The sequence below is a fragment of the Gopherus evgoodei genome, chromosome 10, assembly GCF_007399415.2.
Source record: "Gopherus evgoodei ecotype Sinaloan lineage chromosome 10, rGopEvg1_v1.p, whole genome shotgun sequence".
NCBI classification, from domain to species: domain Eukaryota; kingdom Metazoa; phylum Chordata; order Testudines; family Testudinidae; genus Gopherus; species Gopherus evgoodei.
The window spans coordinates 62922606-62948467 of record NC_044331.1 but is presented as its reverse complement, the minus strand read 5'-3'; the positions used below and the strand labels follow the sequence as shown (position 1 = coordinate 62948467).

Sequence of the window (25862 nt, the reverse complement as noted above, 5' to 3'; positions counted from 1 at the left end):
GCTCCGGTGCCAAGACAGGGATATGGGTTCAATCTATCACTCCACCACAGTTAGGGAATCCCTTTGCACCAAAGCCATCCGCTATGACCTGCACATTTCCCAGAGTCACTACCCTTGATAGCAGCACCTCAGTGATTGCGCTGGCTACTTGGATCACAGAAGCCCCCACAGTAGATTTACTCCAAATTGATTCCTGACTGACCGATACCTGTCTGGTGTTGCAAGATTCCAGAGGGCTATTGCCACTCGCTTCTCAACTATGAGGGCTGCTCTGATCTTGGTATTCTTGAGCTTTGGGACAGAGGAAAGCAAATCACAAAGTTCCATGAAAGTGCCCTTACACAAGCAAAAGTTTCGCAGCCATAGGGAATCATTCCAGACCTGCAACACTATGAAGTCCCACCTGTCTGTGCTTGTTTCCTAGGCCCAGAATTGACATTCCACAGCATGAACCTGCCCCATTAACACCATGATGTGCACACTGCTGGGGCCCGTACTTTGTGAGAAATCTGTGTCCATGTCCTCATCACTATTTGTCGCCTCCTCGCCGGCTTTTGCAGGTTCTGGTTCTGCACATACTGTAGGATAATGAGCAAGGTGTTTACAATGCTCACAACAGCAGTGCTGAGCTGAGCGGGCTCCATGCTTGCTGTGGTATGGCATCTGCAGGAGAATGGAGTTTCAGCAGAAGCAGTGGATGATGACGGATGCCATGAGACTAGATATTTATACCAAACGACGAGAGGACCCGAGAGGTGGATTCATGGCACCAGGAGAGCAGAGTTGCAGAGGAAGGGGTGATTGGATGACGATGGTTAGCAGTCTTACTGCACCATCTGCTGAAAGCAGTAAGGCATCTGCACAGAAAAAAGGTGCAAAACTATTATCTGCTGTTGCTTTCACGGAGGGAGGGGCGACCGATGACATGTACCCCCAAACCAGCCACGACAATGTTTTTGCCCCATCAGGCAATGGGGGCTCAACCCAGAATTCCAATGGGCAGCGGAGACTGCAGAAACTGTGGGATAGCTACTCTCAGTGCAACGCTCCAAAAGATGACGCTTAGCCACAGTAGTGTGGATGCACTCTGCCGATTTAATGCGCTTAGTGGGGACACACACAATCGACTGTATAAAATCACTTCCTAAAACTCAACTTCTATAAATTTGATCTAATTTCGTAGTGCAGACATACCCTTAGACAGATCACCAAAAAAGATATTGCTTGGCAAAAGCCCGTCTTAATCAACTTCAAGAAAGTGTTGGCTAGTTTCCACAGAGAGACTAGAAGCTATGGGAGACAGGCAAGCTGATCAAACATAAGGAGTTTACATGATGAAGTAGATATGCTGTAAAGTCAGATATAGGTCTTGGTGAATAGTTCAATATTGTGACCGAAGTTAGACAAAGGTGTGTGTTATCTTCAATCCTCTTTGTATAAGCAATTGATTGGGTGATGAAGCAGGCAACAAAAAGCATTCTGGAAGTTGTAAAATGGTTTAGCAGATATGAGTTACACAACCTTGACTTTGCCAACATCACTGCTCTATAAGCACGATGTGGAACTGAATGACTGCCCTTGTATTAGAGGGAAGCAGCAAAAATTGGACTGAAACTAAATGCAAAGAAAATGATCATTATGAAGGACACTGGATAGGTAGAAGAGTTCTATCATCTGGGGAGCATGACGACATCTGAAGGTATTGGATGATTCGGAAGATTAGGATTATAGAAGATTAGGAAACAACACTTTTGGAAGGATGAACATCTGGTCAGATGGAAGTCTCCACATCAAACAAAAGGTCACATTATACCATGCAATAATACTGAACCCACTACTACACAGAAAAGAGACTTGGACAATGACAGCGGCTAACAGAGAGATGAGAGGCTGCTCATCACAGATGGCTGAGGAATATATTATAAATTTATGGAAAAAACCCCCAAGAAACAGGAGAATAAGGGAGCTAACAGGTCACAACATGTTACACAATATCATCAAAGAAAGAAGGCTTAGGTGGTTGGGATACATACACCATACGGAAGATGGGAGACATGACAAGCAAACATTAAACTGAGTACCCAAGGGAGGAAAGAGAACTGGGAGAAGACATTGACAGAGGATACTGAATGCACTGGCATCACTAGGGAAGAAGTATCACTGTTAGGAACTGGACTGCCCAACGTTTCAGCGCCAGAGGAGGAACAAAGGTCTAAGGTAAGGTGCACTTCTTTTATTTAGAGACTAGTCATATATATTAGAGTTGTGGATTCTCTAAGGATAGGACTACTCTGCAACCATGGGTTTTAACTGCCTCTCCTGTAGATACATCCAACCTAGCCAGGTACCAAATAGCAATGAAGCTGGAGCAGCAAGGGCTTCATCATGGGCCATACAAGTGGGACTGTGGACACTTTCTCAGGTGGCTAGCTGGCACTGAAGCCCCTGGTGCTGCAGCTTCATTCCTAGATTAAAGTTAGCTCAGGTGTGTCTACACATGCTGCAACTGTGTGAATTTATGATTCTGTATGAAACAAATTAAGCAATTTGATATTTCAATTTCCTATTGGCAGACACTATTTTGAGAACTGAATTTCTTCTTTTTTGTTTTTTAATTAGCCCACAAAGCAGAACATGAAATGACTAGTGCTTCCCTCACTAAACATGTTATCAGAACTTTAGTTGGAGACTTAAAAGGTAAGATAAATTAATAGTTCCAATGCTATGCAAAAATACAGACATACTAAATGGTTAATTTGTTTCCATCATTTGTATATACCATAATAAATTCAGTGTTGCTCAATGTAAACATTTATCACTGTACAAATACATTGCTACAACGTACAAGATACCATAATAAAGTCCACATGGCATACTATGGTGAAATCCTGGCCCTACTGGAGTGAACAGCAAAACTTCCATTGGCTTCTTTAGGACCAGCATTTCACTCCATGCATTTGGGCTTTGATTTTCCCTCTGCTTAAAGGGAATTAGGTCACCTAATCTGATTGATTTTCCATGGAAACTGAGTGCCTGATTCTCTTAGGCATCTTTGAAAATCCCAGCCTAAATAAAAAAAATTACATCCATTGTAATGAGATGGAAAATTAAAAATTAAAATAATTCTCTCTTAGATTCACTCAAGCTTTTGCAGTTCAAGACTGCTTTTTAACTAGGGATGCTTACAGGGGTGCTGGAACAATTTGTATAGAGGGGCCATTGAATCAAACTGTAAACCCTATACGTGATGGAAACCACTTCAAGCCAAAGGGTGTGGCAGCACCCCTAGTTCCAGCACTCATGGTTGCTTACATAAATATTTCAATTTAAATCATGGTCTGGCACTTGGAATGGAAAGAAACAATTTATTATGCTCCTAAGGAAACATTTAAGTGCAGACATGATAACTTAATATATATTTACTTTAAGTTGCTTTAAGACTACTTGCTGCTAAGTAATGAGAAAGTTAATACCTATAATATCAACATGCTATTTCAGACCTACAGGAAGCTTGTTGCAGGGCTGGGGACTTGGTTCTTAGTTGGCTCTGGAGACTGTGCTTGTGTTTTGCCATTTAAATAAGTTTTTGATTTCATTTGCTGTGATTCTAAATTTCATTGTTACAATAATACATAAATCCACCATAAAGTCTCATATCACATACCATGATATTCCTACAATATCTCCTATGACTTTGTTCCATAATGCCCAGAAAAGTCTTCTAATTTAACCACAATCTTTCATTTTAGGATACAGCGTTATTCCTGGCTCCATTTTAAAGAATCTATGGAGAGCATGGTAGTAACAGTAAAGATTATGAAGTGTGTCTATACTCATATAGCTCAGTGTTAGCACACTATTCTGTCTATCTCATTAAGACCATACACCTATCCACTGTGGACAAATTACAGAGACATATCAGGATTTTCTCATATTTTAAGTCAATGTTCATTAAGTCTTACATCAAAATCTGTTTTAAAAATGTACGCATAACCATATAAGAAAATATTTGGCGGGGAGGGAGGGAACTGTAGTAAGCAGCTATCTATTCTGTAAAACACACAATTTATTTATGTTTGTTTCAGAAACCAAACTGATTGATCTTCCACAACCTTTTAGATGAATTAAACTGAGGCTGCACACAATGGCGCCTGATGGTTTATGTGAAGGGAACCACAAACTGAACTACTTCAAATCTGAAGGAGTTCTGTAGCATTCATGCCCACTGAAGTTTATTTTTTTCAAAAGTAAATGCATATTAGGTTTCTGGTACATGCTTCACATTCTGGAAGACCAGTTATGCTGGGAAACAGGGAACAATCAATGTCCTTGAGACCACACAAGCAAAGCACAATCATTTCTGAGCAATCACAAAAGTTTCAGTTCTATTTTTTCATTTCAGTCAATCCCCGATGACGAGCAAGACACAGGAAAATTCACTTTCTCGCTCATTTTTACAAGACTTTTTTTGCTCTTTGAAGAGTGGGCCTGATATAGGTTAGAGTTGGGTGTAGTATGAGTAGGCAGTGTGTAACCTTTTCCAGAGCGCTTTAACAATGGAACCTCAACCCTATTCTGCAGTAACTGCAGGCTCCTCCCTGAGCAGAGAAATTAGGTGCTGATCTGCGGATGTTGAAAGGTGAACATTAAATAGAACTGGCAGCAGCTTCTCAATCAGGCTATGAAAAAGAATATGTGGCAAAAGTCATCAGGACTAACTTGTTAAGAACTCTAGCCTCTTGCTCCATATCACTGACTGCCTTCTGTTCTGTCAGTTTTACAGATTAAAGTTCCTGTTGCTTCTCCTTACCTCTAACTTGTTTATATTTATTTTTTTGTAAATTTAACTTTTCTTATTATTTTGCTCCTCCTGCAAGTGTTCACTATGCTTCAACAAGGATGGGAATAAGTTATACCAGTAGAAGTGCACTCATTTTAGGGACTGAAGTGGATTAACTATTTTGGTAAAAACAAAATCACACCCCTAACCCAAATAGTTATACTGGCAAAAACTGTGTGTGTAAACCAGGCCTAACATCACAGAGATAGCCCCACTGACTTCAGTGAGACAATGTGGGTTTTGCAGGACTATGCTCTTAGTTTGTACCTTCATACCCCTAGGCTGCAGCTTTCTAGATACTCAGGGCGTGGATAAGGATCCATCCATAACTGCATTGGTCATTTATGTGTTTGGAAGGAAACAGATGGTAGAGTATTAATGTTCATGTCAATGCAAAGGGATTCAGATATTTATTACATCTTTTTATTCTTATCAGTGTGTAGTCTCACACCTTATTTACCACACACCCTCCAAATCTTGCACTGAATAAAGAATTATTTTCCTCCTGGATATTTTATGAGTGCTTCACAAACACTAATGAATTTGTCTTCACAATATACCTGTGGCAGAAAAAGGAATTCTAAAGATGGGGAAATGAGACAGAGAGAGATTAAAGCCAAAGCTGCCAAAAGTATATGCTGAGTTTGGATGATCAATTTAAGAAGCCTAGGGCCTGATTTTTCAGAGTACTCAGCATTTTATAGCACTTTATACATATTCAGAGCAAACACTTATTGACTTCACTTGCACTTGTGTGAGCTCAGTAGTTTTACAGATCAGGCCCTAGACCTCAAGTTGGAACATGAGAAACACAAAACTATTTTTTTCACATGGAGCCATTGTAAGTTATTTGCCTACTGTCACATACAAACTCTGTGGCAGGGCAGAATCCAGTTCTCTAGGGTGCCATTCAAAAGTCTTAACTATGAGACCATTCCTTCTCTTCCTGCAATCCCAACCCTCATTCACCACACACCTTCCAAATTATGAAACAAATAAGACAAGGATCCTCCAGACAACAAAAGGGTATGAGACATTTTGACAGGGGGATTAAATATTTGCTGGCAACAGAGGAATATCCTGACCCGGGAATCCTGCATTCCATTCCAAGGCCCAGTGAGAATATTCTCTAGCAGTTACAAACCCTTCTACTCCTGTCTCTTCCCCGCTCGGTCCCATTCTCCCTTCCCTTCCCCACACACTGTACCCATCCCCTCACTAATCAGTCTCTTGCACTAGAGTCAGGTACTTTCTCCTTCTCGTCCATGAGGTTTAAGTGTCAGAAGTGGGAGAATTGAGAACACAGAAGAATGTGTCCCTGATCAGGTCTGGTGTCCAGTGCCACAGTGACAGATGGGAGGAGTAACTGCAGGAAAAAGTCCTACTCAGTGGAGAAGGAATGTTGGAGAATTTTGTGGCCAAACTCTAATAAACTTCTACTGAAAGTGTGCAAATATTGATTTTCAGAGGCCTACAAATTTGGATGGTTAGTCACTGGGACCAGCACCTTCGATACTAGAGCAACTTCTCTGCCAAACTTCAAGTCTCTGCATCAAAGCATGGTAATACTAGAATAGAAGTTGGCAACCTTTCAGAAGTGGTGTGCCGAGTCTTCATTTATTCACTCTAATTTAAGGTTTCGCATGCTGGTAATACATGTTTATGTTTTTAGAAGGTCTCTTTCTATAAGTCTATAATATATAACTAAGCTATTGTTGTGTGCAAAGTAAATAAGGTTTGTAAAATGTTTAAGAAGCTTCATTTAAAATTAAATTAAAATGCAAAGCCTCCTGGACTGGTGGCCAGGACCTGGACAGCATGAGTGCCACTGAAAATGAGTTTGTGTGCCACCTTCGGTGCACGTGCCATAGGTTGCCTACTTCTGTACTAGAACTTCTCAGCAGTTAAGACCTTTTTTTTTTTAAACCATTTAAACATTTTCCTAATTTCATTCTTGGAAAAAAATGAACTCTTTTTGGTTAAAATATAAAAAATGTCAGAGATAGACACCTGGCTCAGAAATTTCAGCTCAAAAGGATAAAGTCTGTCAAAGTTATGAGCAACTGAAAACAAAGTTGCAGAACACTTTCCATAATAAGACTTTAATTATAAACACTGCTGCCAGCATGATCTATAATGCTTTGGCTGAGTCAGATCACTGTAAATTGCATCCCATTTCATACAGTTTATATCCAGATTAAAACACAACATCTCTCTTCTTGTATTAAGTTAACCAGTTTGATTAATCTTTTTCCTCCTTAACTTATAATATGATCTAGCTTGTTAGCATTTTATTGCCATACAGAAGTGAACCAACTTTAATAATTTTTTACTTGCCTAATGTATCCACTCTAGAAAAATACCACTCTTGCCTTTGAATTATATCACTGAATATATCCCCATTCTGAAGGAAGCTAAGTACCTCCTGACTCCCAAATCTGAAGTCTACTCCAGTGAATGCTGACAATGTTGACTTAAATTTTTTTTTTTTTGCGGATGTTCTACATCTCTCAGAAAAAGACCTCTTTGTTGCAACAACGTCATAATCTGTGCTATTAGATAAACTGAGCTGTGCACGCCATAATGTCAGATGCAGGCGTCTGGCAATACATTGCACTTTCCTCACTATTTGTCACATCTATTAAAGAGAACCATTTATGACTTTTTGGCTAGGTTAAGCAGTAATTAATTAGTTCTCATTGGCTACAGATAGCCATGATCACACTATGAATGACAAAGTGTAGAGTAATAGTGCATCAAAGGAGATTCTTAATACTTTAAAAGGGCCTGGGCCAAGATTATATTCAATTTTTGTCCATCCACAAGTTCTCAGCTACGTCCCCCGAACTCAGTGGGTTCTGTGGTCCTGTGGGTCCTCCCCTTAGGCTGGGGGGGGATCCTTTAGCAGTGGGCGGGCTTTGCCCGCCCACTTCCCAGACACCCAATAGATACTTTCAAAACATCTCCTCTCAGCTGCCAAAGCTGTTCAAATGTACAAGAGAACATTTTGAAAAATGCCTTTCCTTCCCATAAGCCACGATTCTGAGGAGAGACCATAACCAAAAACAAACATTTCTGGAAAAGTATGAAATGAAAACTTATCTCAAATTCCTGGAAGGAAATGGGAACAATTACACTACATGTTACCAGTAATAGTAGAGTGCTTTTAAAACAAGAACCAGAGAAGAGATTAATAACATCGGAACCAGGAAGTACAATGCAGAACATATACATATATTTTTATGCATATCCAGTTTAACCAAATCACTAAGGAAAAAGGATAGGGCTTTCATTTTTCTTCCAGATTTTGGGTTAGTGTTGAGGAAAATTGTGTGATGCTTGCTAATTATGTGATTACAATTAATTTATGATACAAAGTCAGATGGAAGGAGAATGCTCTGCTAAATCCTTTTTTAGATGGGAAGCCTAGAAGTTTCATGACAGAAAGGACAATGTACTACGGGAGAGAGATATTGACTTTTCTTTTTTGGTGGCAAAGCCCTCTGTAGTTTGAAATGGTAATAACTGCTTTAAAAAGTAGTTCAACTGTAGGGTGACCAGACAGCAAGTGTAAAAAATCGGGACAGGGAGTGAGGGGTAATAGGAGCCTATATAAGAAAAGCCCTAAATATCTGGACTGTCCCTATAAAATTAGGTTTCAGAGTAGCAGCCGTGTTAGTCTGTATACACAAAAAAAACAGGAGTACTTGTGGCACCTCAGAAACTAACAAATGTATTTCAGCATAAGCTTTCATGGGCTACAGCCCACTTCATCAGATGCATAGCATGGAACACAGAGACAGAAGATATTTGTACATACAGAGAACATGAAAAGGTGGAAGTAGCCATGGCAACTATAAAATTAGGACATCTGGTCACCCTATTCAATTCCAAAAAAAGTGATTGGAAGTGTCACTAGAAGGATTTATATTTTGATATCTCAGTGATGGTCAGATCAATACTGCTAGACTTAAGAAGGGATTTCTACTCCACCTCAACTGGCAGCTTTGCAGATATATCCTGGATCTGAAAAGCTACTTGGGATCTCTCACTCAACACCAGCAAACCAAACCCAGTTAAGCTGTGCTGAAGATATATCTGCAGAAAAGATAAGGTAAAATTGCAGGGCTGAGAAAAAACAATGACTTGTCAAATGAACAAATAGGATTTGGCAACTATTGAGACACTACAAACATGGAATCTCTATAGCACTAAGGTGCTGAAAAAGTAGATCCCATGTGCTTTTAGATTTGTTGTTTGTTGTGTTGTAGCCGTGTTGGTCCCAGGATATTTACATCTGTCATTTTGTAATCTCTATAACAGAATGATTTCATGTAAATCTGTTTGTATTAAGAATATGGTATAATTTCTTACTGATTGCATTGTTTCAGATTCCCCATGTTTGAGCATCATTTCTTTGGCTCCATTAGATTTAGGTTCCTTGATTACCCCTTTCCACACCTTCATGTTAAAGGCAGCACATGTGCCTTCAAGGAATTTTAAGGCAGTGTGTCTGCAAAATTAACAAGACATATCATAGCATACACATTGCTCAGTGATAGGCCTGTTAAACGTGAATCCAAAATAACCAATGTTAAATATATTCTCTGTTTTCCCCAAATATTAACAGGCAAAAATACTAGAGCAAGCAAATTATGCAATATTACATTGTGAAATGTATAGTCAACAGAGCATGGTAAACTCATTATGGACTTAGCAGCAATGGGTAGACTTGAGAAGCACCAAACTTCTAGTGACAGATCTGGACAAATACTGCAGACCATTTAAAACTCAATCAAATATTTTTAAGACACAAGGAAAAAGACCAGCTAGGTAGATCTATTAAACCCTCAACAACAGTTTGATTACCTAACTTGTTGCTCTTCTTCGGGTAGCAGTAGCGTGCTAACAATTTGTCTTCAAAATAATTAAGACAGACTGTTTCTTTCAGGTATAAGTTATTTATATCTTTTGGACTAATTCCATGCAATAAATCCATAGACTCGGTTTTGAACCATTATACATGCCTGAAATGGAGAGAACTTGTACCTGACTTTTATAATTGCATTCACTGCTTACAAAGATCAACTTATTTCTTGCAAACGGCATTGTGCCAAAAAGAGCATTTCTCTGAGGTTTTGGCAGCTTAAGTCCCATTAAGTTTTAGTTACCACATATTGCCGTACACCTACATGCCACTAGTGGTGGTGTGCTGTGCATGTGAAGCTACATGTCAGTGAAATGCAAGCTGCTTCCACACAGTGGTGCGTAGCTACATGTGTCACTGAAAGGTTCTGGAGGGAGGAGGCAGCAGGGAAAGGCTCCAAAAGTGGGAGCAGATGGAGACTTTCCCCGTTTTCTCAGCCTTTCACTGAGGAAAGACTCCAGAGGCTGCAAGACACTACACTGCAAACAACAACAGCGTACGTGGGGAGGCATGGCTTGGACGTGTAGAGAGACACGTAAGGTACATAATCGGGAACATACCCATTACCTTCAGGCATGTCTTTACTTGACTAATCCATGCTGTCTACCGGGGTGGATAAAAATCCATTTTTAGGAGAGTCAGTGAGTATGACTTTAGTGTCTCTTTCCAGAGAAGGGTGTGCATAGTCTCTAGATGGGCTGATTAGTATCTTCCAAGTGAAAGTAGTTTAGAAACTTGAACTGAAATTAAGTACATTTGAGGCTGTTTATTTTTAACAAACTACATAAATTAAAGCGTTGAGAGGGAGGGCGTTGATTAAGCTTAAGGGAAAGGAATACAAATAGGGATGAAAAACCAAGCTTCTACTGATGGGGCTGGGAGGCTTAAGGGAACTACTACACCCCCATATGCAAGAGCTGAAGAGGCCTCCACTTATCTTGGATACCTAGTCCTACAGGCAGTCAGCCCTGAACATCACCAAATTTCTACAATGAATTGTTCATAAATTGAATTTTGAATTTTTGACCTCCTCACTTAATCATTGCTGTGACGACTCCCTGAGAAGTTTTAAATGAAAATTCCATCAATTCCAGCTTTCATAATCAAGAATTTAAGGACAAGCAGTTAGACCTTAGAACTTTACACTAATTGCCTATTAAATCTAATAAGACCTAAAACTGTACTGCTTTGCTGACTTTCAAGTAATCTATGCTTCTATAGCAACTTTTAGCCAAGGATCTCAAGAAGCTTTATGCACATTCATGCCCAAATTGCCCCTATGAAGTAAGAAAGTCTCATGCCCATTTTAAAGATGATAGGAACAGATTTGCCTCCAGTAAGTCATAGACAACATCTGCAATAGAGCTGGGAATAGAAACCAGGAATCCTATCCCCTACTCTCATTCTCTAACCATTAAAATACTACATATAAATTTGCTTTTCCTTAACTCAATTGTCTGTCAACAGCTATGTTAAAGTGAAATCCCATCCACTGTTCTTGATCTGGAATTCCTCAGCTTTACCAATGACTAGTCTGTTGCAGCTGTTTTTACATCTATGCTTACATTTTTAGCATAAAATTTTATTCTCATTAATTTTAAGTGCATACATTTCTATAAGCCAACAAGGGTTGCTTGCACAGATAGAGCTCTATCAAAAAACATATTGGAAGTCTAGAGAAAAAATTGTTGAGGTCACTTGTTTTCTTCCAACAAGGCTTGGTTCATTTCCAATTATCCTATCATCTGAATCCTTCACACAATACAAACTAACTTTGAGGCTACAATCAGGCAGCAGGAGATGAACAAGAAAGAAGAAGCTTCTGGTTAGCAGCAGGAGATGAACTAGAAAGAGGAAGCTTCTGGTTAGCATACATATCAACGGTACATGGCAATGACAGGAAAAGAAACTACAAAAACAATAATTGTGTTTTGTTAATTACATTTACCAAAAGTTATTTAGACTGGAGTTGTGGCTCGTCAGTGTCTGAAAACCTCAGTGTAAGTCTGCTATGTCTCTGAGCCATGTAATGAGCCTCATCATATCATAATCATTGTGACTGTTCAATTAGTTCCCATAAAAGGCACTTGTAACTGCTAGTGTGCTTTTCAATATTGTAATTCAGAAAAAGTTTCAGAATTTCTCTGCACTGGGATGACCAGCAAACTGAAATCTTCTAAAGGACTTAGACTGATATTTGGCAGGAACTGCTGTTCTGTGAACACTGCTCTTTTTTTATGGCAATTTTTCCAATATACTTCCCACATTTATCATGTTCCTAGCATGTCAGGTACTTTACGTTATCAGTATGAGTAGAATTAGACAGACATTAGGCTACTAAGTTAAATAAATTAAAAAATGGATGAAAAAACAAGTCCAAACAGAAATTAAAGCACACTAAAGAAGGCCTCAACTTCTCATTAAAATGAAGTATCTCCCTATAAGCCTGCAGTTTTATAGTTCTAGACATATTTTCCATAATAGATGCAGGAAATATCTGAAAAACATACAGTACTCTTTTCTGATGCAGTGTGCTCCCACTTTGGCCTGTTCTTCTGTGTGTGTCACGGAGGAAGACAAAGCAAAAAAGATACGCCATGTTTTCAGACAAAAGCTTAATAGTTCACAAAAACATCAATAGTTAAACCTGTGCAGTGTTGTAGCTGTGTTGGTCCCAGGATATTAGAAACAAGGTGGATGCAGTAATATCTTTTATTGGGCCAACTTCTGTTGGTGAGAGACAGCTCTCTCTCTCTCACACCCCCCCCAATAGAAGTTGGTCCAATAAAAGACATTAGCTCAACCACCTTGTCTCTAAAATAGTTAAACCTAACAGAAACATTCCTTTGTTGCAATCAGACAAAAATACGAAGTAATTCTTCAGTGTTAAATTCTTTATTAGAATTTTAACAAATTCCAGTCTCTTGCCATTGGAAATACTCACAAGTGATGATTTATTTCACTCTAGCAGCTTGCTCAGCTTCATTACGTTGAGCTTTCTACAAACATGCAATCATAGAATGCACACACCAAAAGTGCTTAAGGTGCCTCAATTTGTTTGATGTGAACAGAAGACTGCGATTTACATTACAGTTAATGTTTCTAAACAAGCAAAGTTAGGCCCATACAAATGACATACATTGGAGCATAATTTATCTCAGTTAGTAGGAGATAAGCGAGGTGAGCTTAGATGAGAGCACGCTCCAAAATGTGAGCTTTTTACATAGTAAAAAATGTGATTTGCCCATCACATAGTTATATACTTTTTGCTACCAACATTCACTTTTCAAAGCAAGTCACACAATAACCAGTAAGAGGAAAAAACAAAAACATTTTCTCATGAACTGAGTGTTAGGTCAATACATGTTTTGCCAAATTGTGACCACCAGTAGAAGGTTTATATTAAGTTATCTGGGACAAAATATTAATCAAAATTTGCCAACTATTTTGCAATGAAAATGTATTCCTCTACAAAACATCTTTCTCCTTGCAGGGCCTGAACTAGAATTATAGCACTCTTTTAGAACAATTAGTTTGGGAAATTAACACAATGCTACACTGACTAATGAGAGAAAAGAAATAGTATCTGATCTGGCTATCATCTCACATAAGAAAACATGAAAGCTGCATTCCTGCTGAATCTTGCTGAAAACAGAAAAAGATGACCCACACCAAGTCACATCAATGGAGAATAAAAATGATCAATACAAGTTTTTAAGCACTTTATCTGCAGATGGATTTTAGAGGTGCTGCACTGGGATGTTAATCTCACTTTTTAAAAAAAATCTCAATCATCTAAAATGCCTCAGCTTGAGAGCCTTGATAAAGAAAGATATATTTCAACCATGAGACGACTTCAGGAACAATCTGCAAAGAAAAAAGTAAGCAGAGTTAGTCATGGCTATTGGAAGTGAAATGAGACCTAAGAGGTCCTAAAGGTACCTTCATCTGTAACCTCTGCAGCTTGTTTTCAAATGGTGGTAAAAAGGTAAGATTCAGAAATGCAGATACTGATACATGTGTCCCATTTCCATTCCAATAACCATGATCCTTCTGTATCCTTCAACATGCTCCCCTGAAATTTAAGACTCGATACCTAATTGATCATTCAGGAAGGATGCATTTCCCTAAGCTGCAATAGAAGAATGCACTTTCTGCATGATGAAAATTGGCAAGTTTCACACGGCAACATTAAGTTTCTTAAATATGTTTTAACAATATTGCCAAGGAATGCTTTATAAGATGCCACTGATGTTTCAGTGCAGACATGAAGTTGCCGTAGCTCTTCAGCTTTACTTTAACAGTATTAGTTCTTTGAAGGCGATGAAGGCCATGTTCACTGTGTCTTAAATTTCAGAGTTTCCCCCTCTGCCTCTGCTTCTGAATGGTTTAGCTTTAATTCTGTCATCTCAAATAAGGAGACAGTCCTACAGATCAGGACAAAACACCGTGGAGGGGGGGAAAAAAAATCTACGAAATTGAGATATGAAACAGTCCTCCAATGAGAGAAACAGTTTTTTCCCATAGTCATATCTCCATTCACCTAGGCTGCGGTGTTGTCATCTCTTTTCCTCCCCATCCTGCTCTAATAACTCTGATCTGCATAGTCAGTTAGTGCCCAAGAGCAAACAGTGGGTTCTGGCCAACTTTCCACCTCTTCCTGGATTGTCATCCCAAACTTTACAAGATAAGTCAAACAATCCACAACTCAGGCTTCTCTGTGCATAAACAGTAAGTAAAAAACAAAGTTTGAAATCCAAATGCCCTTTGTTTATTTTTTACATCTTTGCCAAAAAGTGGTGGTTTTCCTTCACACAACTTCACGCAAACATTCTCTTCAATTTCAACTTGCATAGGTTTAAACCTCAAATCTCAAAAACTATGTCAACCATCACTGCAAATTCTGTACTGTTTTGATTCAAAATAATCCATCCATGGTCACAAATATTACAGATGTGAAGCTCAGACCAGGTTTGCTACAAAAACACAAAACCTGACAAGTTTTGTGGGCTCTGGGATTTTGCTGCCAGCAGTTTGCACAGCTCTAATCAGTACCCAAAAATGAATTACACGGCAGACATGCTCTAATAATTTTTAGTCTCAACATTTTGCCACATGGTGTATGTTTTTTCAGCATTCAGTGACTGTAATTTTACTCCCACTCCTTCCTACCACCTTTTAAGTCCTCAGCTTTTCACTAAGCTGACTGTAACTTCTTGTTAAATGGTCCTTTCACCCACCCACACTTTTCCTAATCCTTGATTTGAGTTTTGCCTCTCTTCTGAGCTTTAGTGACCTATTTTCCTCCCCATTAGCTTGTCACTTCTCTCCATCTTCCTTTCTTTTACCTTTGCAGATGACTGTCAAAATGTTCCAATAAATTATTTTCAGTGTGCATTAAAAAGACGCTGTCTGCAATCAAAAAGTGGCTATAACTACTTGAACAAAAGATGAACAAATTCATTGAAGAGAAAAATGTGCCACTGTATGTATGAAGCTGCAATTTCAACAGAAGTTCAATTCCAACAAAAGTATAGTTTTCCAAATATTTTGTGGAAATATTAGGCTTTAGCAGCTGGTAGTGGCTAGGGTTTTAGTGACATGCACAGAGATATAGGTCCTAATTCAACAAAGCACTTAAACACATGATAATCCCATCCACTGTCCTGCCAGCTGTTACAATTCTATCACAAGTCTCACGATATCTGGTGTTTTCCCCAAACTTCTGGAGACCTGCAATGCAACAATAATCTCTGCTGTCATTAAAATAAAATAAAATAAAAGGTTTCCAGCCTTCATGGCTGTGGAGAAAAGCCAGAAAATGCAAACCAAGTGCTCACAAATCAAAAGGCAAATGAAAAAGGGTGTTAAAAATCTCATTATTTTTGTGGCCTGGCTCAGTTTTTGAGCACTTCAGATTTTCAGTTCTACTTCCCTATTCAGCAAAGCATATGCTTCAGTCCTCTGTTGAATCTGGGTATTAATCTTTACCTCCCTCACATGTTTATAAAGTGCTTCAAAACCCCCAATGAAAGGTGCTATATAGGTTTTAACAACTAAAACGTAGGGTAAATAGCAAAAACTAGATTACATAAGTGATGATTTTATTTAAAATGTCCCACAAATGCAAGAAAAATGTAGAGATGAGATTGAAAATTAGGTGCACTCATGGTTAACCGATGTTGGTATCTAAAAATAATAAAAGGCAAAGAAGGCGTAGAAGTATTGGATATACTCAAATAGCTAAACTCTGGAGTTTCACCTTAACCAAGAATTGAGGAGCCCAAGTCCTACTGAAAGTCAACAGGACTCATGTTCCTAAGTCACTTCGATGACTTTGAAAGTGCCACCCTTTGTGTACAATACTTTAATCTCTTTTTCATAAAGTAGCATTCCAAAAAGCATACATTAAAAAAAATTACCTAGCACTCTAATTTTACTTCATGTATTTGCCATCATGAAATCCATCAAAGAGCTATTCAAGGTGACCAAAAGCAGTGCCTGCCATGAAACATTTGGAACTGTTGCTAAATACATACTTCACAATGCATTGCAACTTTGATTATCTGGCAGTGACATATTTCCTAGTAGGAACTGTTTAACGTGCATTTTGCAAGCTTCCTATTCAGAATGATTAAAGGGCAAAAAAGTTCATTAACAGAGTTTAGGCTGTCCATCGATAGCTCGTGTCCTTCCTGAACATCGAGTTCAGCAAAACTCAAACTTCAGAAATTCAGAGTTAATGTAATCACCCACAGAACCTTAATTCTGACCCCTGGAGCTGGCAATAGCCACTGGGAATTAGCTGCAAGCATTCCAGCTGCATTCACTATGTTAAGTGTAGCTGTATTGAATAGTGGAGGAATAAGTTGTGATTTTGATATGAGGAGATCTGGCTCTCAGACCCTCCATATATGTTATCCAAGGAAAGGGAAGCATACGTACCCTGAGGTTCCAGTCTGCATCATCTCAATACAGAATTGTGCAGGTTGTGTCAGTGGTAAGGCCCTGGGGTCTTCTTGCCATGGGTAGTGAGGTGCAATGTGAGATCAGTCTGTTGGATTTAAAGATGGGCATGGAACAGTATAGGTTAGGTGGCATCCAGTGTGCAAATGTGAAGGTATGAAGTAAAAAGGTATGAAGTGGTTGCTAATTTTATAAGTGTGGGATTCTGCTGGGGGCATAGGCTCCATTTTTGAGTGTATGGAAAGTGCAGGTAGCTCTGATGTGAAGAGGCAGAGTGCGAGTATGGTTGCTGGGCATTATGGGGGATCGCTCAAAGAAAGTGACCCTTCCCCAAAATGGCAAGACCCCCAGAACCTGGCTCACAAAATGGGGGGCAGAGACAGATCCCAGTCACATGGTATAGAAAGACACCCCACAGATCCTGTCACAAAGAAGAGAACTTGAGACTTACAGCTGCCCTTGCCCCATGTTCTCCACTTCCTCTCCCAGTGACCTACCCCCTCCCTCTTGAACTCCCAACCCCCATCACCTCCCTTACCACCCTTCTCCATCTATCCTCTCTCCCCTCAATGCAGTCCCAAGCCTCTCTCACCCCTATTCTTCCAACTCCTCCACCCCCTAAAATGAACCTCCCTTGCCAGCAAGCATTCAGCTAGCTTTTTATTTATTTTTAAACAAAATATTTTGATTATGTCTCCCAAAACAGAAAGCCACCCTGACAGACAGATTTTAGCAATATGCCTCCCAATCATTTCCTGTTTTCTGTCTAAGATGGGACTTGAATGGACACTAGCTGGGGGAGTTAGGTTCAAAGAAAAACTGCTTATCCTCTTGAGGTATCCAGCTGGCATGAAACTTCAAAGATTAACAATCCTGCTAACCAATGGTGTGCTGTCCATGTATGCAAGCCACACATTGTACGTCCATTGGTCCGGCCCATGGGACAATTCTATCTGGCCCGCAAATACACATGGAGCATGCCATTTTGTAGAACAAAATGGTGTCCTCCACACAGTTGGACCTTGCATACGCCATGTATGCAAAGTAATGCTGCAAGAAGGATGACATATTGGACCACCTAATGCATGTGTAGAATTGCATGCCTTACTAAAACTATCACAGCACAGCACAGCTGCTAACTCCTCTGTCTATGCACACTCAATGCAATCTATTAGGAGCAAAAATAAGCACGTGAGACTTGTGTCAAGCCTAAATCGAGAAGCAAAATCTTTTTCAAACAATGTTTTAATTTGATTTTCTCCAAAAAGCTTCTGGGTGCCAAGTACTCTGTTGGTGTAATCCTCAACTGCCAGAGATCCTGCTGTGACAATCTGCACCCTCATTTTTATCTCAGTCTCTCTTAGTCAAGTGGCCCCAAATATGGATCACTAGCAGAACCCCATGTCCTCATTAGGCCCACCAAATTTCAAGGTGTAGATTTTAGAGCACTTAGAAGAGTTGTGCTTTAAACAGAAAGCTGGTCTTAACTTTAACTACAGCAGAGCTGTTACTCTGCTATAATACTCAATGTAGATAATTAGGAAGTCCTATCCAAATGACCACTGTGGGGAAAAACTTTTAATCTTCTGGGTACACAGGGAAATCTACAGTGGACCCAGAGGACCCTAAAACATCTGTGAAGGAACCCCAGCTACTCACCACATCACCTTATGCTCCTCACAGCATGTTCTCCCCAGAAACTATGCTGCCCTTTGTATTCCTGATAGCCCCAGCTCCCTCGCTATCCCTCTATAAAACAGATGGATGATGTAAAGAGGGCACTAAGTGCTACAATCTGCCAAACATTTTTCTGTCATTTGGAGAGGAGCTTGCTCTGTAAAGCCAAAGAAATTCAAACAATGCAACTGAACTGAACTGGAGGAGCTCTAATGGAAATAAATGACATACAGATATTTAAAAGCATCAGCCCACATTATAGATGTTTAAAATTCTTGGGCTTTCCCTTAATGTGTTATTTAGAAGTGTAGTTCCTTTTAGAAAAGTGACCATTTAACATATGCCATTGTGGGGATCCATTATTTCCACCTCAAACACATTTAATTTTTTACCAAATCAGTTTTTTTCCAGCTGTGACTCCTATAAATTCAATGCTAAGACTTAAGATTTCAGATGATCTCTTTCATTTTCACACATTAATTGTAATTAATGTTCTGCAGTCCACCTTAGGCAGTAACATTTATGCAATCCTAATGCCTTCAAACTGCATGCTTAGATACACCGATCCTACCCTGCTTCCTTTAATAAGTTTGCATAGGTCTAACTGATTAAGTTTCAAACACTAGTGAACAAGAAGAAATAGAATCCAGTCCATTCCTCATTACTGTTCTGGCCCTGCAGTGTTAACAGGAGTAAAAAGCAATAATATCTTGTCAGCAGGTATGACTGACTACACAGATGGAACATATATAGAGTAAGAATGTATGAAAATGTCAGTTTTTCAAATTAGACTTGCACTTAGACTTGCCAAAAGCCTCTATATGCCCTATAGTGATTATTTCCATAGCAGGTTGAGATAGTACTTGCACTGGTTTTTTCCCCCAGAGAATGGGAGCGATATAGGTTTGTTTAAACTTGCTTATGATCTACAATCCACTGTGCTATTCAGTGAGCTATGAAACAAGGAAGGGACAATTTAGCCATCTCCACGGCATTTCTCAAATTGGAACTTATGAGTGTTTTGATTTTCCACAATTCCATTGTGGGAGCTTATGGAACAGGAACTAAAGTACATGTTAAGTAAAGTATTTTTTAAATCAGCAGTTCATTTTGTTTAATGAGAAACAACTCAGCTTTAAGCATTCATTGCTTGGAGCCATTAATACATATTTTGTAACAGGAAGAAAAAGTAAAGCACTACTATCCCTTAAGTGCAAACAGCCCTTCAGTTGTTATAAAACCACTGCTGACCTATATTTCCTTGAAGTATATGCTTCGGTGTATTTATCTGATATCCAAACTAAACAGAATTTTACAAGTACTGTAGAAAGTTACCTTGAAAGTGCTGTTAAGACAGTGGGTGGTGATGAGAATGAAGGTCTGGGGTATCGCAAGTCCCCCTTGGTCAAGTGGCCCCACATTTGGATTAGTAGCAGAACCATATCATCATGAGGCATACCAAATTACAAGACAATCCAAGTAATCACGTAGATTTTAGAGCACTTGGAAGAGTTGAGTTTTAAACAGAAAGCTGGTCTTAAAGCACAGCAGAGCTGTTGCTTTGCTGCAGTGCTCAGTGAATAATTACAGGCTCGCCCAGACCGGGGGGAGAGGGGGTAAGAGGGGCAATTTGCCCCAGGACCCATAGGGACTCCCATGAGAGTTTTTTGGGGCCACTGGAGCGGGGTCCTTCACTCGCTCTGAAGGCCCCGGAAAACTCTCATGGGGCCCGGGCCCCCGTAACTTCTTCCGCTCCGGGTCTTTGGCAGCAATTCGGCGGTGCCCCCCCGCCCATAATCGTCTGGGCAGCCCTGGATAATTAGTAAAGTGGGTGGTGATCAGGTTGATGGTCTGGAGTATCCCAGGAGTCCCATAGTCCAAGTCAAACAGATCAGGAGTACTGCGTGCTCAAAACCCCCACTGAAGTCAGGGGGAGGTACAGATGGTCAGCACCTCGGACAAATCAAGTCACTAGTCAATGATTTAGGTAAACAGATCCATTTTCCCAGTGCGAAGGAAAAGACTACAAAACTATCCTTGTCCACAAGTCACCTGCCATCCCTAAGAAAAATATTAGTGAACCAAAGTAGTATTATGAACAAGGCTTCATTTATCCCAGCTGTGCTATGGTTTTATCTTCTCCAACCTGGCCCCCTAAAGGGGGACAGATGTCATCACCTTCCCTTAATTTTAAAAAGTTTTATTAGAGACTTAGTACCTAAATCCTCAATTCCACTCCCCATTCTCTGCAATCTTTCATTAATGGAAGGCTTTCAGACTGTCACATACAATATCTAATCAGATTAGAGTTTAGACATTGACATTCAATCTGCAGTCTCCTATTCTCATATTTTATGCATATTTCAGAGCTGAATAGCTGATTTGGTAGGATTCTTATTAATGGCAGGTATGTCTGTGGGAGCTGTGACTTATCTCAATTTGAATTGCTTTATGCTGTAATTTTTAATTCTAAAGTGAAAGATCTCACCCAACTCTAAAGGCCCAATAGGTGCTTTGGTTACCCTGGAACATGGGAATCCTTCAAATTAAAATGTGTCTTTTTCTGATTTACAAGTTACAATAGAACATTACAGAGTTCACAGATTCCGGACACTGAGTAGGAATAAAGCTACCTTGATCATCTAGCCCAGCCCCTGCCAGTGCTAGAATCACAATAGTCCTTGCTGGCATTGGAATCCATGAATGTTTTCAGTGTCTGTGCAGCGTCCAGTTTCAATGACTGAAATGATGAGATTTCCACCACATACACAGATTACAACAGCTAATAACTGGAATATCATTTTACAGTTTATTTGACCTAAATTATCCTTTTCTTAATTTCCTATTTGTTCTAGATCATGTCCCTTTGTACACCTGTAGAGAGGTTAGCCGGGGTTCATCTCTCTCTCCAGGGCGGCGGGGAACCACACCACCTCACTAAACTCAGGAAGATGTCTTGTGGGGAATTGGTTCGGCCGCGGGAGTCTTCCTCTGCAGCCTTTGGGAGAGCAGAAATAAACACAGTAAGCCCAGGCCCTAGGTCAGGGCGGGGCGATGGTGAGTCAGGCGCCCAGGCAGGGGCTGAGCAACAACCGTATATAATAGTAAGCCCAAGTCGTTGGCTCCGAAGGGCCTGGGAGAGGGGGAGACTGCCACCCGCGAGTTGGGTTGCAGGGGAGACACCAACCTCCCACTCCACTGCATTCCAGCCCAGGGCCCTAGCAGTGGCAGAAGACCTGCTGCTGAGTCAGGTGGGATCCTGGCCGCAACACACTGACATGGGCTCTGGCAGTGCTGCAGCCAGACAAGGGTCGGCTGCTCCCGGGCTACTTCCAGACTTCCCTCTTGAGGTAACTGGGTCCTGGTGGTGTCCTCAGGGGAGTCCAGCACCATGGGTTCTTCAGGATAGCTGACGAGGGGTAGACTCGGCAACTCCTCCTGGTAGCTGGCGAAGGGCAGGCTCGGTTGGGCCAGTTCTTGGGTTTGCTGCAGGCCATGGGGGTTTCCCAAATGTGAGCTAGGCCGGAGGCATCTGGCCTCCCTGGTGGCTGCTCTCTCAGTGAGCTCTGGGGTTGGGCCTTTATACTTCCAGTGCACGCCTGACCCTCTGGAGGGGTGGGCTCAGAGCTCCCTGGCTCCACCCACTCAGGTGTCCAGAGGGACTCATTTCTCTCCGGGGCGGCGGGGAACCACACCGCCTCACTACAATACCACAGACAATTGCCTTGCCCTCTTCATTTATTTAATGCAAATCTAATAAGACTGGAAACATTTTCTTCACAGAATTTTGAAAGGTATCATTCATGTAGAACTGAAATAATTTTTTGTTCAGATTACCTTGCTTTGCTTTCCAGCATCTCCTCAACTCATGTATAGAACTCTTTGCTAAAATCTTGATAAAAGAATCTTAATCTGGAGTGGTACAGGGAATTTTTGTTCAGATTCTGAAATGAGAAAGGGGCCATGACCAGCAATGCACAGCTAATATTCTTCAGAGGCTTTCCACAAGCTCTTCTCATTAGTCTGTTCTAAGCCCCATGTACAAGGGGTACAATGCTGAAGAAGATGAGAGGACAGAGAAATCTATTGTTTTCTTATTTAAAGAAAAGTCCCTCTGAATCATTAGTAAGTAGGAAGGTGGCACCACTTGGTAAAACAGATTAAAGGGTGTTATGTTGGAAAAATTTAAGATTCCTTCCTGTAAGATATACTGAATATATAGCTCAGTGTTCAACTGGTATAATCTGAAATTAGGAGGCTGATGAACAAATTAAGTGATACTTCCGTTGGGAAATATTCCACAAGGAAATGTTTATAAAGTAAATTCCCCTTTTGAGAAGTTGGGTCCTCTCCAAAGAATTTGCTCTTCAAAAGCACTATTATGAGCTCCAAGGATACAACATTTCTGGCAGGAATGATTTAGCAGGATCCAGGAAAAAGTGATGAACATGATAGCCACGGAAAGGATCTCAAAGTTCTCTACAGTTTGGTGAAGAAATTTTAATATACTCCCAGAAACCCCTCCTAGCACATTAGTGGCCACAACTCGTGACGATTGAGTAACATTTCCCCAGAATTATTTTGTTCTTGTTCCTCGCTGTGTTGAGAGAAACCTTTGAATATGTATTTGCCTAATACACATGTCATAAACACAATAATAAGAGTTGTCATTATAGTACATTGCATCCTTGTCACATTTCAGTACTCCTTCATTTTCCTTTTCTTTCAAACCACCATTGCCACACACACTGTTTAAGCAACTTTAATGTTGCTCCATAAAACTGTAAGAGCAAGTTGGAGCAGAAGACTTATTTAGATAAGGCAATTATATAATTTACATAATCTGTGTACATATTATGTGACACTAATAGTCTCAACTGCTCTTTTTAAAGTTGCCTCCTAATTGTGCTTGAAAATTCAAGATGTCATCTAAATTTAGGTCTTCACAACTGCAGGGGCTAAAGAACCCCTTCAAAAGGTGAACAGTGTAACTCATGCAGTGAAATCTGCAGACTGCTTGAAATAGTAGCTCTGAGAAGTGTGTATATATATATTTATATTGCCTAATCATGATCATTCAAATGCCTGATGCAGAGTACATGGGCACCTGACACGTTGCTATTCAGGGGAGGTGGAGGGTTCTGGAGGGCCAGGAGATGAACAAGGGCATGAAGGGACAAAAGACCTACTTCAGTACAAATTAGGAACTTAACTTTCATTCACTTTCAGTTTAAGAGGGAGAAGTGGACAAAGGACCTAGAACTTCTGACCAGACTATTATCCCAGCACTTGTCCAGGCCTCTTAAACTGCACAAGGTAGAGCTCTTTAGCCCTCTATGCCCCATTTGATATATATGATCAGAATAGCAGAGGATCAGGAGAGAGCAGTGGTTCTTGCTAACATTCTACCCAGGATATAGGCCCTGACTACAGATACAGCCATATTTAGGTACCAGTGCAGAGAGGAGTTCAAAAACATATCAGTCCAGCCCTAGCCTTCTATTTTCTGTATATTAACCTTAAATGAACTCCTGAGCTAATACATTCTGTGCCAAGCAAAATTTCATGGAAGCCACTCTGGCAGCCTTATAATGAACATCTATAAAACATTTAGAATGCACACTATGGCCAAGTGAACTGTATGGAAGCAACTTTAATATTTTAAATTTCCTGTCTTGAATGTTTGATTTTGCACACTTAACACCATGTTAAATGTTAATTTTTTTTTCCATTTTTGCACATGCACACAATGAAACATCTCCAGTCTCTACCAATTATAACTATTTATTAGGAATCCCTGACAATACTGTCAGCCATTTGCATTGATTATCTTGCCCTCATTGCAGAAGTACTCTTATTTGGGGAGATAATTTATGACAACAATCTTACTCAGTGAACCCACTCAGAGGAGCTTACTCTCCTTCAGAATCTTGGCATCTTTTCTGACCACACTTTTCCTATGGAAGTCTTGAGTCAGATGTGATAGGGAACAGTAACCTAGCAGCATAATCTGCATTGGTTACACCCTTACTGGTCCTGTGGAAACCTCTCACCAGCATATTAACAAGGGTCGATGGTTTCAATTCTCTGTTAGTTGCATCAATATCATCCAAAAGCTAGCAGGTTCTAGCTGGCGTTATGATGCACATGTGTTACAAATGGGAAAAGTGGCTTTAATTTATTGCACGGCCAAACACTGCATACTTGTTTGGGGAAGAAGGTCACACATGGACCTCACTGATATCCAGCTAAATACAGCTTTGACTCTGAAGTCCACTCTACCGCCTTGGCTTCCAGTCCTCGCAAACATCCTTCCTCCAACCATCTGTCAAGAGATGGCTATCTTGCACGGGTACAAGAAAGCACTTGCTCATCCACCTCTAACTCATCCACCTCACACTTGCTTTAAGTCCCACCAACCATTCTGGGCAGCTGAAGCAGCTCTTCTGGGTAGGAGTTGGATAACAGAAGACACCTGGTGAGTGCAATAGGCAGGCTCTGAAGTAAACAAAAAGCACCTCCCACAGTATGAATGCAGAGACCTCCAAACCCCTGAATACATTGTGAACAGGTGCCCCATCTTTTCATTTGGAGGTGGTATTGCAAAGGTATTGCATTACCTTCTGGAAATGAAAAGATTGGGCCCTTGTTCACTCTGCATCTCCTGAAGCCCTCAAATGGATTTCAAACCTATTAACTTATAAATGTTGCTATTTCCATACTAAAGAAGTAGTTCTCTGTTCACTGGCCCGATTTCACATAATAGTTGAGAAAAGCTTTTTATAATCTCTGTATCACAAGGAGCTCTTCAGAGTGAACAAGATATGTGAGTTTTAAAAGACATGTGACATTAAGTGACCCATACTCCCACAGCAGTAATACCTGACATAGTATGTACTAGAAGACCTAGTATACTTCTTTGGTACTTGAAGACGGTACCTTTGGCATCTTGTTCATAACACAACTAAGGCATATACCAAGAAGCTACTTACGCATCTCCTGTTATGACATATTGCTTAACTACACAACTCTTCCTAGAGACTCACCCTGGAGTGTATCTGTTCTCAGAAGCTTTCTATCTCTACATTTGATTTTAGCTCAATTTTTTCTATCTACTGTTCCCAGTGACACAGTGAGCTTTGAATCATTTGGAACCGGAGGCCAAACACTTGGACTTGTCACCAAGCAATTTTAACATATTTTAAAGTTGTACCAATAGCCATTTGACACACATTTCTACTGCATTATAAAAAACAAACAAAAAACAAAACTAATTTAGGACCATATGATACTATTATAAGCTATATAAAAAGCATTCGTATAAGTATCAGATATCACTAATTATTCAGGTATCCAGTACATATCCATCTGCACAAGCACCTTCACATCACAAGTTGGAGGTGGAGAGACTTATGAGGTTAGCTTTTGCTTCTCTGCCACTTGCAAGAGCAT

At 40.2% G+C, this 25862-nt stretch overlaps 1 protein-coding gene across 13 annotated transcripts in view; it reads right to left on the bottom strand.

The window, feature by feature from the left end:
• Positions 1–25862, bottom strand: part of CLEC16A (C-type lectin domain containing 16A) — a 182096-nt gene that overhangs the window by 26873 nt on the left and 129361 nt on the right. The window contains exon 23 of one of the 13 annotated variants that reach the window (XM_030577263.1): positions 12673–13634. The exons of the other annotated variants lie outside the window; for them this stretch is intronic. Within the exon in view, the coding sequence (XP_030433123.1) occupies positions 13624–13634 (11 nt within the window). The 3' untranslated portion in view covers positions 12673–13623. Of the gene's footprint in view, positions 1–12672; positions 13635–25862 lie in introns of those variants that run through there. 13 annotated transcript variants of the gene reach the window in all.